This window comes from Urocampus carinirostris, chromosome 1, assembly GCF_059441175.1.
Source record: "Urocampus carinirostris isolate Australia breed hairy pipefish chromosome 1, RoL_Ucar_1.0, whole genome shotgun sequence".
Classification (NCBI taxonomy): Eukaryota; Metazoa; Chordata; class Actinopteri; order Syngnathiformes; family Syngnathidae; genus Urocampus; species Urocampus carinirostris.
In genome coordinates, this window is record NC_142349.1 from 22,010,032 (window position 1) to 22,022,989 (window position 12,958).

At 39.7% G+C, this 12,958-nt stretch overlaps 1 protein-coding gene across 1 annotated transcript; it reads right to left on the reverse strand.

Annotated features, from left to right (window-relative positions):
* Positions 1 to 737: 737 nt before the first annotated feature.
* On the reverse strand, positions 738 to 10,924 carry LOC148373899 (hsp90 co-chaperone Cdc37-like). Its single transcript, XM_088330267.1, has 8 exons — positions 10,554 to 10,924; positions 7,388 to 7,669; positions 5,545 to 5,650; positions 5,343 to 5,458; positions 3,106 to 3,228; positions 2,838 to 3,020; positions 2,680 to 2,751; positions 738 to 995 (listed from the first exon to the last, which is right to left on the reverse strand). The coding sequence occupies exons 1-8, from the start codon at positions 10,659 to 10,661 to the stop codon at positions 855 to 857; spliced, it is 1,131 nt and encodes a 376-aa protein (XP_088186393.1). The 5' UTR covers positions 10,662 to 10,924; the 3' UTR covers positions 738 to 854.
* Between the last annotated feature and the right edge of the window lie 2,034 nt (positions 10,925 to 12,958).

Here is a 12,958-nt window from a genome sequence, read left to right on the forward strand (position 1 = left end):
CAGAACTTACAGTAAATGTGTGCTAAACTTTGGTCTTTTATTTTTAAAATTATTTTTGTATTACACCATGCCTGGAGAAAAAACCCCACCTTGGACTGAGGTCCAAGAAACTGACCTCAGAAAAAACAAGAAACTGAGGTCTGAGGTTTTCGAGTGGTTTGAAGCAGAGTGACAAAATGGATATGGAGTGTCTTGACTGATAGTTTGCAAGCTTTTAGGATGACAAGAAATATGAAGGATCTACTGTGGCTAATTTTAAGCCGTTTTAGGGGGTTGGATTCTATGCAAGTATATACAGTAATTTATAATTATAACGAGTTACTTTCAAGTAACACGCTACTTTATGGTGTCAGTAATCTATAAGGGTAATTTAATTATTTTTCAAATAAAGTGACGAGTAACTGTAATTAGTTTTCCAGTAATGTGCCCAACACTGTCCATGAGTCGATGGTGACAAGACATAAAACAGCTTACAATCATTTCCTAAATTGAACCAATTGTCACAAAAATGTGGGTAAAGCAACCGTCACAGGTTTATAGAAAATTGATGGGAAACTACACTGACTGTTGAAGTTCAACATCAAGTATCTGACAATTGTTTGAAAGGGAAATTAGGATACCCAAGTGTACAGATGAGAAACCTTTGTGTCCAGGTAGTAATGCAAAACAAAAACAACCTCTAAATACAAGCTGTGCTTTTTACTAAACATGAAAAAAAAAACTTGTATGACAGCCAATCCATTACTGGTAAATTTTAATTACGTGTGTCAAGCTCATTGTTTTTCTCTCAAGGCAAACTAGTAGCACACCTAATAAGTTTGCAACAGGGTACATTTGCAGTCTCTTGCTGTTGTTCAGTCCTTTTTAGTTTCTTCCATCTCTCCTTGGAAATCCTGATAAGTGGAGTCTTCTTCTTTCCCATCTCCGTTGTCCATCCTGGAGTTGGGCACCCAAAGGCCAGAGTCTATGCAACGCTTCATGTGCACCTTGGCTTCCTAAACCGCAGCCAAAAAGAGATGGGGGTGATTAAAAAAAAAAGTTTGAGTAACTCATGTTAATACATCTGTTATTAGGACTTTTTTAACATCAAGTATGGATCTTTAAAATGCTAGGACTCCAACTTATACTTGATTTACAATTTTCAAATCAGGGTTTGTACACCTGTTTCATGGCCAAATTCAAGCACCTTTTAAGGACTTTCAAAGCCACTTTCACAAAAAAAAATTGATATATTTGTGTAACTGAACATTATGTGTGTAAAGATTTTTTTTAAACAAATATCTCTCCGTATAGTGTTGGAAACATTGAAGGTAATATGTCGCTTCCATGTTCAGTTGCAACAAGGTTTCGCATTACAATTTACCTCTGGGAAACACTACCTTAAATTTTGGCATGGACTATGATAAATGTCTATAGTTGATATGTATTCCATGCAATAATACACTTTTCACAGTTGTTAAGGTGTAGCATGCACCTGTCCTTATGGGAGCAACGTGTAGGGGGCCGCTTCATAGGACAAACTCATACTAACTAATGCCAGGTGCCGTTAATCACAGAGGAAGAAATTAAATTGCAAAGCCAACAGAGAGCTGTGTCAGACAGACATTGCAGACATTGTGAAACATGGCATCAACTTCAGGCCTTTACAAGCACTTCATCCGAAATGCCAGCAATGTTTAATCCTTGAAAACACAACATTAACATTCAAGCATTTAAGAATTTCAAGCAACCATACGAACCCTGTAAAATGTATTCAGATAAACCTAAGGATACTATGTAACATTTGACATTTAGATGTAGCTGTATTGTTTAGTGCAACTAAAAAAGAATGCTTACAATGGATTTTTAAAGTCATCAAAACCGCATTATTTATCTCTTAATTTTTATGCCCAGCTTTTCAAAAGGTTTTTTGGTTGTAGCAACAAGATGGCAGACAATTAAGTCAGCTCCCTCTAGGTAAGCCTCATCTTTATGTCAAATAAATAGAGTTCTGGACTTATAAATATATTTTTAGCACTGGGAGAAAATAAATTAAACACAATACCTTTAAGACAGGCACATCAAACATACGACCTCTGTGGGCCTGATCAGGCCTGTTGGATGATTTAATCTGGCCCTTCATAAATTTTCGAGTATATATATATATAAAACAAAGTTTCTAGGTAATTCTTATCAAAGGTTATGATTTTTTTTAAAAAAGTAAACAAAATGCTCAGTGCCCGCTAAAGTGCAGTGTTGAGTTTGTATAGGATGGCTATTTGGTACAGGTGTAAAACTGCATTCACTCACTCTTTAGAACAAACCAGTTAACACGTTCAATGCCAAATAAAATACTTTTTCCCCATTGGTTGTAAATATTTTGTGTTTAGAAAATATCCCTTGTAATCTGTGATTATAATATGTAGGGTAGGTTATAAATGTAGACTGAATGATAAGCATGATCCTAAAAAAGATAGAAGTTGGGAATTGGTGTTTATTCACTCTTCTGGCACGCCTAAAAATAGTAAATATGAACCTGAGCCCAAAACCAAACATAGTTTGACATCCCTCCTTAAATTCAATTAAGCTCTTATTACATAAGTAGCCTTTCCCACTTTGTTTGATGATGGGTCATCAGAGAAAAACCGTTGAGCTTACACACCATCACTTTGTCCCATCAGGTGCAGACAAAAAACTCACCGTTGGATCCATCTTGCTAATAATGTCTTGTAACAGTTGAATGTCCTTTTCATCAAAGCATTTCTGCATGTCCTAAAATTGGAAACAGAATTGGTGAGGCACTTGACGGTCAAATATTTGAGGGATGCAATAGACTGTTAAAGGTTACCAGGACTGACCTCTGGTAGACTCTCATACACTTCGACAGGATCGAGTCCCCCCGGTCCTAAGCGCTTCTGTCGTTCCTCTTCTTCGTACTGCTTCATGGCCTTCTCAATACGGATCTTGGCTCTACCGCGTACGCGCTCCTTGAAAGACTCCAACTCATCGTTGAACGCATCCTGATATTGCTGGTCTGAGGTCTGCAGAGGAAGCAAATTGCTAATTTCCTTGTTTATGAGGAGTGTGAAAACATTTTTGCTACCAGTTTGAGGCACAGAATCTCACCTTGATCTTGGCAAAAAATTGACGGAAGCATCCTCGGGGGTCCACTTTGAGGCTTTTCGCTGCCTCCAGAATGAATTGTATGACGATGGTCTGATGAGCCACTTGTTCCATTAATGCATGTTTCTATTGAAAGAAGCCAAAGCAGATTAATGGCTCGTGTGTAATGTTTGACCACTAGATGGCAACGTATTGTTCAATGAGAACAAAAAACAGTGCCACGGAGCACAACGTAGCAACAACGTAGCGATTCCAATTTTAAAAGTAAACAAATTTCTTGACGTATGATTTTTTTTTTAAATGAAAATTAACCTTGGTATGATAATTCATGTATTTTTGCCTCATATTCAAATCTTTTTTTTTAATGAATGAAAGTTCTTTGTACCACTAGGAGGCACTAAATATGGCAGACTGTCTCTTTAAAAGGTAGGGTGCGTCATGAGTTGTCCTTAAAAAAGTTGAGTTATTTACTCATAAGTATGCGTTACAACACCAAGAGTAATGTTTGCCATTGCACCTATCTGCTTTTACAGGGATTAAAATGGGTAAGAACTTAAAAAGGTGAGAGGGTGTGGATGAAACACTATTTGTGTAAAATGCACACCCATTAATTTTTGACAAAAATACGTATGAAATTTTGTTTGAATTTATTTGACTTAGCTCAAACTAAGCATTGAAATATACATGCGGCCATGATTCGAATAATTTGACATATATAAACACAATAACAAGATACAATTTATAATGTTTTTATTTCATGTCCTTCTAAGTCCGATTCATCATCAAATCTAAAGCGGTTCATACACGAATAAAGACAGTGCTGTAGCCTAAGCGAATACACCGAACTTAATTCAAACGCAACACCTCAAACGGCTGATTCACTTTGGAAAATCTCACAATAGCCACCTTCTCCCTTCAACACATTTTCTCCTTAGATATATACAATTCACGTGGGTTCCCATTTTTGAATTGAATTTCTCTTATAGGTGAGAAGTTTTCATGCCTGGCTTTTATCTTACTTTTAGCAAAGCTCTTCAATGCGAACACATTTGGTAGGAGGGTACACGGAGAGTGATGTCATGCTGGTCCAAAAGGTTTTATTTTGTTTGTATTTGTTATTGTATGACGGAATATTCATCATTTGCACCATAAGTTGCTAGAGTGCGTTGAAACATGAAGGACTAGAAAATAACAAAATGTACAATGCCAAGCTCTTAGCTATCAATGTAACATTGGCAGTTGTGCACAGTTTAGCAGGTTGCTTACAACCTTCAAGCACTAGAAAAACAATAGAGAAAAACAAAACCGTCCTCCAGATAGTTAATGATTAATAGTGCTGTACGCACTACCTAAAAAAAACATGTATCCCAGCACTGTAGTTACATATGCATTATTACTTTTGATGCACGCACTAACGGCACCAAGAAAAAAATGCTGAACAGCACAAAGTGATTTAATAAAAAGAATAACAAGGGGCATATTTTTTTGAGAGGAGTTAGCTAATAAATGACAGTGCTGTATTCCCACTGAACTTGTAACTCAGTATAAACCCTGCTAATTGCCCCCATGTATCTACAAGTCAAGTCATCCCAAATTTCAGCAGGTAGAACTGGATGAAAAATATATCAATATACCAGATCGATGCAGGTTTGGTTGTGCAATTTAGTCACTCTGCTGCTTTTATTGATACATATCCCTTGTAAGGCCTACATGTTGAGCTCTCACATCACCGTCAGATGTCCCAGTTTTGTTTTATTCTTCGATCGGGCTTGAATCTGTCAACATGCACGTACATGAAAAAGAAGCGCGACAGGCAGTAATAATAACACGATCCAGAGGTGGCGGCTGTGAGAGTTCCAAATTTCCATATTTAAACAATTATTAATTGTACTTAGCTAAAAAAGAACTCAGTTGAAAAAGTAAAAAAAAAAAAAAAACACGGTCATTTTTAGATCAAAATAATTGAATGAATGTCACTGATCCCAGTTTAATCCAAGGTTCTTTTCTTAGACTCTAAAATGTTCCATCCGTTATGAGCTAGCTGGCGCTAAAATACTGCGCAATGGTCCATGTCTCTAATCCAAGTTTGTAAACTTATTTTTGTGCTATAGCATCAGAGCCAACGCTGAAGTAATGACAAATGCTCAACATACCGGATGGGCTTCAGCAATTTTGACACAATTGCCTAATATAATGCGTATTGGGCAGTTTAGCATCTCTATAAAGAAAGAGTGCATTACCTCCTCCACTTCAAGGTCGATGCACATAATGACTAAGTAGTTGGCTGTCTCCTCACACACCAGGTGAGGGTTGTCAGACAAGTACTTCTGGCTATCATCCCAGCGGTGCAGCATGCCTGAAGGGAAGCCACAACAAGGAAAGACATTTTAGCTCACTTTTCAGAGGGAGGTAGCGCCAAGGGAGCAAAAAGCAGATCTTCACCAAAGTGTTTGATTTGCTTCTCATATTTTTCCACAAAGGTCTTGTGCTTCTTTTCCTTGTCCTCTTCAGACTCTTCCTCCATTTCAGGTTTGACATTGACGACACTCTGCAAAATAGAACCCAACGGACGTCACAAAAAAACAAACAGCTTGATTTTTCTGGTGGAACTTTGCAGTGAAAACATCATATTGCGTTATATTATGTACAATACTCTTTAATAAAGAGAATACTTTCTCAGTGGTTCTTAACATGGTTTCGATCAGACCCTAGGTGTTCAGTGAGTCAGTCTAAAACGGAGGGGGCCAACCAGGCGGCCCGCGGGCCAGATCAGGCCAGCTAAGGGATTGAATCCGGCCCGCGAGACAACACTCAGAGAAGCGCAAGAGAAAAACAAGCTGCAGGTTGAAATATGTCAACTTGATGTTGCCAAAGCCAGGTGCCTTTCACAAAGACACTGTACTTGTATTTCTTTCTTTCTGTCTCTCTTTTTCTTTCTTTCTTTCTTTTCCACCCCTTTTCTCCCACTCTGTCTCTTTCACTCTCTGTTTCTCTTTTTCTCTTCCTTTGTTGCTTTTTGTCTCTTTCTCTGTGTCTTTTAACCTCTTTTGCTCCAACTTCCTTTTCTCTTTCTCTCTTCCTACCCTTCGTGCTTTCTTTTCTCTTTTCTCTCCTTCTGTCTTTCTATTTCTTTTTGGATTTCTTTCTTCCTCTTTTTCTTTTCCCCCTCTCTCACGACTTTTTATCTTTTTTTTTTTCACGCTCTCTCCCTCTCTCTTTTTCTTTCTTTGCCCCGCCCTCTCTCCTTTTCCCTCCCTCTTTCTCTTATTTCTTTATCTCTCATTTTTTTCTTTTTAATCTACTAGTCCTGCCCCTGACAGAATGTTTGTTCTATCATGTGGCCCCCCGAGTTAAAATGAGTATGACACCCCTCGACTAAGGGGTTCAGTGGAGCCTCTCAAGACCTACCGATTCATCATGTCTATATGCAATGAAATGTCCTGTTTGGCAATATCTGGCTGCAGATGATCAAGTGACATTACTTGCCCAATCAGTGCTGTATAGAATTTTGTACACTCAGTGAATGTCTTTGTATTACGTCGTTTAATTACATTCTTCAGATATTTCAATCCATACCATGTCGAGTAAAAACAGAAAATGGTCAGACAAATATGTACGATATGGATTCTCATCCATTATGGAGAGGGATGGGAGTCAGCGTCCTGCATGCATGATTGGCAATGCCAAGTTGAGCAACCCTAACTCACACCAGCAAAACTAAAAAAGCTGCATTTAGATGGGGAATATAAGAACCCATTGCTTGAATTTACGATAAAGAGAAACAGATTTGATAAGGTCACTCTGCCTTCTCTTGGATTTGTACCCATTACCAAACCAATCGTCAAAAGTATATGAAGGCACGTACATGATCAGAAAGCAGGGCAAGCCACACACCATTGATGAAACACTTGCAAAAAAACGTTGCGTTAAGACTGGCAAATCTAATACTAAGAACAGTAAACAAAAGTAAATTATCCCAAATGACTTGTCACTGATGTTGACAAAATAGAGGACATGAATAAAGACAGATTGGTTCAAGCAGTCACAGATCTTAGAGACAAACTAATTCTTGAATTGGAAAAAAAACATGTTATACACTAAGTAGGGTTCGGAGATTGAGCACATGAAACTGATGGGGTTCAGTAGTTCCAACAGTGTTAAGAACTACTGCCATAAATTGCTGAAACGTTGTCGGTCACTGTGGTCGAACTATAAAAGAGGTCTTTAGACTTCATGGATAAAGGTTGAAAATCATTGCAATACAGTGATTGCTTTGTGGTTTTACCTTGCTGAAGCCTTCTTTGCTGAGCGTGTCCACATTCCAAGGCATCTTCTTCTCTTCCCTGCAGTGATCTTCCAGCTTCCTCTCCCACTCACGCTGCTCCTTCTTCAGTTTCTTCTCCTCTTCTTGCACTTTGCGCAAGTCCACCTTTCTTTCTTCTGATGATGACAGGTTCAACTCCTGGATTTTCTTTTGTACTTCTGACACCCTACGGCGACACTCTGCAAGTCCCTTGTTCAGGTCCTCTGTCTTTTTGTTGAATTCTTCCATTCGCTCCACACGGGCCTTCAAATGAGAGATACATAAATGTTACATTAAGTATTTGAATGTATATGTACTGAATATTAATATTTCAATGTTTAGTTTATTAAAGAAACTGAAATCAAATAACTAAGATTTTGCGCCATCAAATATCTAAACAAATAAAAATGTAGATAATCAATTTAAACTATGTATTCAATTCGATGAATTAACTAATTTAGTGCCATAATGTATAAATACGTTCTCATAAGCATTATAAAATTCAGATTGCAACACAGGGGCCTTTAGATTAGCGTTTCTCAAAAGGTGGGTAAGGACCCAAAAGTGGGTCACAGACCAATCTTCAGTGGGCCTTTGCCTTGGCAAAAATATGCTAAGAAAGATGAAAAAACTGGTTCAAATAAACTCCTCATCAGTAAATGGCAATCATGTCAAGGTCAATCTCTTAGTCCTGTTTAGTTAATCGGTGCGTTTGAGAGGGACCACATCTAATTCTATTGAGATTTTGTTTGTATTATTTCATTTTATCAGCCATAATAACAGGTCCCAAGAAAGTAAGTGATAAGGGGGAGTTAAAGTGGAAAACAGTGACAACAATAATTGTGTCGGAGAAGGAAACGATGGCAAAAATACAAAAATGATGAGTGTCTGCCAATAAATGCTGCTGTAGACAGTTTGTATAAGCCATATCCCCCTAGTGGGAGGTGGCTAGAGTCATTTCTGACTCTTTTTGGGAGATTGATACAGAGGAGGGGATTCCCAGCCCCCTCGCTCAACCCAACTGAGGTGTTGGGAGTCATTAGGTAACCAAACCCCCCAATTCAGACCCCTAATGCTGAACGCCAGAATGTTTAAGTCTTAGGAATGACTAGGCCGAGGCTTGAACCACAACCTCCCAGTCTCGGGGCGAGTGCCATACCCCCAAGGCCACCGAGCTGGTTCTCTGTCTGTAGACAGTTTGAATATGTTATATCTTTAGCTTTTTACCATTCTATTAATCTATTTATTATGTATAGTTTATAAAATGTTTTTTTCTTTTACATTTTTATCCTATTGTGCATATGTAAATGTTTTAACTTATTTCCATGCACTCAAAGAAGCCCTCCAATTTCGCTATACTTGTATAATAACAATAAAAGCAATTCATTCATTCATTTATTAGAGTATAAGAGAGTACAGTGGAACTTCGGTTTTTGAACGCCTCTTAGTTCGAACAAATCGGTTCTCAACCAAAAATTTCGAGAAATTCTTGTTTCGCTTTTCGTTCAAAAAAATCGGAGTTCGAACGCCGGTACGCTAGGGGCGATGCTGAGCGGCGTACGAGTGTAGATTGCCCCCACCCCTCGTGAAGAACTGTTGTCACGGCAACGCGCACTCCTTCTCTGCTTTAGTTTTTCAATAGCGGTGAAGGGAGTGTTTTAACTCCTAATTATGCCTCGGAAGAAGGTTGGTGCAAGCAGCAAAGTTGCTACAGGTGAAAAAAGAGGAGTAGTGCGTACAACTATTGCATTTAAGAAAGAAATAATAGCAAAATATGAAGAAGGTGTGCGAGTTTCCCTTCTTTCAGGAATACAGCATGGCTTCTGCAGACAACCGCCAAGGTAAGAAATCCTACTCATAATTCTTTTTCTTTATCCTTTAACTACTCACCACTTGTTGTGGAGACCCGGGTGCTAAATGACGTGTAAACGACCTGATTTTTTTATTTTTACACGTTCATGTTAGCATAATCTTTCGTACGGAAGATTACGCTAACGCGAACGTACGATTAGCCTGGGTTAGCTTCATGTTTACTTTCGTGGTAAACATTTAGGGTGTTGGAACGGATTAAAACAATTTTACATTACTTTTAATGGGAAAAAACGACTTTGGTGATCGTACAAATCGGTTTTCGTACAAAGAAATGGAACGGATTATGGTTGAGAACCGAGGTTCCACTGTACTCGGTTGGTTTGGACACATGGAGAGGGTGGATAAGGAGCAAATTTTAAAGAGGATCTACGGAGCAGAAGCAAATGGAAGGAGACCAAGAGGAACGCCGCGACTGATGTGGATGGATGGTGTTATGAGTGCACTGGAGGAAATAGGTCTAAATGTAGTGTAAGCTAGAGCTCTTGTTGGTGATAGGAATGAGTGGAGAGGTGTTATGAAGGGATAGTGGGATGTTTGGACGTGTTCTAAGGGATGGGAAGGGCACCTGTATGATGCAGCAGGGGTAAACCAGTGAAAGCTGTCGGGCCCTGCTGTTGAACAGAAAAGTGTGTTGTGTCACCCTGACCCGAGTGACATGGCCGCTTTCTTGTGTCCCGTTTTGTCTGGTGAGACAAAAGCATGACCAACTTTGGTGCCGAGGTGCTTAACTACTTTGGATGTTTGGGCATATGGGTTGGCCATGGTCAAATTTTTAGTGTTTTTTTTTTTTGCTTCTTTTTCCTTCTCTTTGTTTTTGTGCATGTGATTGTCTTACCGTAGGGTACCCCTCGAGGGATTTGACCAGGATAGATAGAGAGATAGAGGGAGAGATAGAAAGATAGAGACATGGCACGTGAAGTTGATTTAGGTTTTGCAGGTCATTTTTAAAGGGGTGAACACATTTTACTATCTCTATGCAAAATCATATCTTCTTAATTTGGGTCGCAGCTTGTTATTAGGGTGGAATAGTGGGTCCTGAGGTCAGACCAGTTGAGAACCAGTGATTAAGTTGGATTGCATTAAGTAAGAAATATTTAATCTACCTAACGGGATAAATATTTGGCAAACATATCAAGGCCTGGACTTTTTCTTTGAAACCGTGATTTACTTCTTGCAAATTAAATGAGGATTTGGTGCTTGATCATCATGGATCGCAAAAAGAAAAACGTAGCATCACTAAAAGCTCGATCGTTTAAACTGGCATCAATTATTTTACCTGATGTCTCCACCTGAAGAGGCTCGGAGTGTCGATGTTTGGATGTGTGTCATCTTCGTCATCCGACACTTCGATGTGGTCCCACACGCTGTAGTCGATTCCGGACATGATTGAAAAATCTTCGAAGCGGGGAACGTTAGCTTTGTGTGGCTCGTGAGATCCCGCTGAAACAGCTGAGGCCTTACGTTGAGTTGATAATCATAAATCGGGCAAAAGATCTTACACTCTTGGGTAGCTTGGATTACAAACCGGTTGTAGATAACTGCGTCGAGGAAATGTGCAATGAAAATAGACTGGGGGGAAACTAGCGTTCGTCCACCAAGGTATTCTAGAAAGTACCAGTACTTCCTGTCTGCGTCATACGTGTTGACGTCATACGGCATCCATGGGGTTTTAGGTCATCCTGTTACAAATAAACATTTTAAATTAGAATGCAGTCGCCTGGTGGGTTTTAAAAGACATAAAATGAATATTAAAAAAATGCAATACAACAATTTATATCATACGGAAAATAAGGTACCATGCTGTTTTACCCCGCCCCTTCTTAAAGAAACATCATGCCGTCTTTGTTAATGTGGCTTTTATATTTAGGCAAAGCATAAAAACACTATCAATCACAAATTCATATAAAGAGGCTGTTAAGATATGTAGGCTGGGACGGCGGATGAGTGGTTAGCGCACATCCCGATGGTGCGGGGATGCAGGGTTTGATTCCAGTGATCACAGCCTCCCCGTGTGCAGTTTGTTTCATCTCACTTTCCGAAAACAAGCATGTCAAGTTAATTGGCTAGTCCTTATTGTGTCTAGGTGTGAATGAACGGGTGAGATGTCTGTCTGTGTGCCCTGCAACTGGCAAAAAACAGTTCAGGGTGTCCCCTGCCCACTGCCTGAACATAGCTGGGATGGGCTCCGGAACATTTCAAACGTATAATAGTATCGCTAGTGACTCTGGTCATGTCATCTCATTAGCCGTACCGCTTATCCTCATAAGGGTCGCGGGGGGGCTGGAGCCCATCCCAGTCATTTCCGGGCAGGGGACACCCTGAACTGTTTGCCAGCCAATCGCAGGGCACACAGGGACAGACAACTCATTCGCTCATTCACACCTAGGGACAATTTGGACCGGCCAATTCACCTGGAATTCATGTTTTTGGAACGTGGGAGGAAACCGGAGTGCCCGGAGGAAACCCACGCAAGCACGGGGAGAACATACAAACTCCGCACAGGAAGTCTGGAGCTGGATTTGAACCCACGACAGGTTCCCATGACATTAACTGTGCCGCACAAGCGCTAACCACTGCTCCGCCGTGCTGCCCATATATGATATATAAAGAAACTCTTGATTTATTAATCTTGTTTAGTTATTGATTTTTAAAAATTGATCTAAACACTCTTATGTTTAAAATAATGAAAATCGTTACATAAATGAATACCTTTTCGGGTGGCACAATGCCTTTTCAATGTAGTGCGAGAATACTGGACCAATACTGGACCTTGAAGTAATGAATATTGATTCAGTGTCTGCTCTGTAGAGAAACAAATGTTTTTGTTGGAAGTGGGTTTTTAACTTGCTTTCTACACTACTGAAAGGCAGGAATTTAAGTTTTACAATGTCTACAAATTTTAACCGGTCGGATTTTTAAACAAGATTTGTTTGTTATTCATACCCTACGTTATGTACAATCCTAAAAGCATTCTTTTGTGATCAAATAAGCGATTCTTTATTACTCTTATAAGCATTTCCCCAAATCTCGATACAATATTTTAAGTATGGAAATATAATGAACTGTAGTGGTTAAGGGATCCACCACACACCAGCACATTATATGACTGATTTTTGGTCAGGGCAGCACGGCAGCGCAGAGGTTAGCGCGTGTGCGGCACAGTTCTGAGGTCATGAGATTGAACCTCCTGTGTGGAGTTAGCATGTTCTCCCCATGCCTGCCTGGGTTTCCTCCGGGCACTCTGGTTTCCTCCCACATTCCAAAAACCATGCATGTTAGGTTAATTGGCCGGTCCAATTTGTCCCTTGGTGTGAATGAACGAACGAATTGTCTGTTGCTGTGTTCCCTGCCCACTGCCTGAGGATGGCTGGGATGGGCTCCAGTAACCCCGAGACCTTACTGATGATAAGCGGTGCAGATAATGGATGGATGGATTTTTGGTCAAATACTGTGGTGGACGGATAAGGCAACAACAAAAAAATAGCAACACTTCGCACTTAAGTTTGTATAGCACGGTGAGATAGTGCGGGTGCAAAACACATTTACTGAATGAAGCATAACACTGAAAACCAAAGCTTAAAATTTGGAGTTTCACTAATCTGGCCCACCTCGGAAACAAAGTCTGGATCTATCCACAGAGCTAAACTGAGTTTGACAAATGATCTCCTACTGGCAATGGAT

Bases quoted from the DNA above. Each gene is read 5' to 3' on its own strand.
- LOC148373899 (XM_088330267.1), bottom strand. From the start codon at position 10,661: ATGTCCGGAATCGACTACAGCGTGTGGGACCACATCGAAGTGTCGGAT. The intron at 2,752-2,837 runs GTCAGTCCTGGT...TTCCAATTTTAG, and splicing joins TGTATGAGAGTCTACCAGAG to GACATGCAGAAATGCTTTGA. The intron at 996-2,679 runs GTGAGTTTTTTG...GCTGCGGTTTAG, and splicing joins TTAGCAAGATGGATCCAACG to GAAGCCAAGGTGCACATGAA.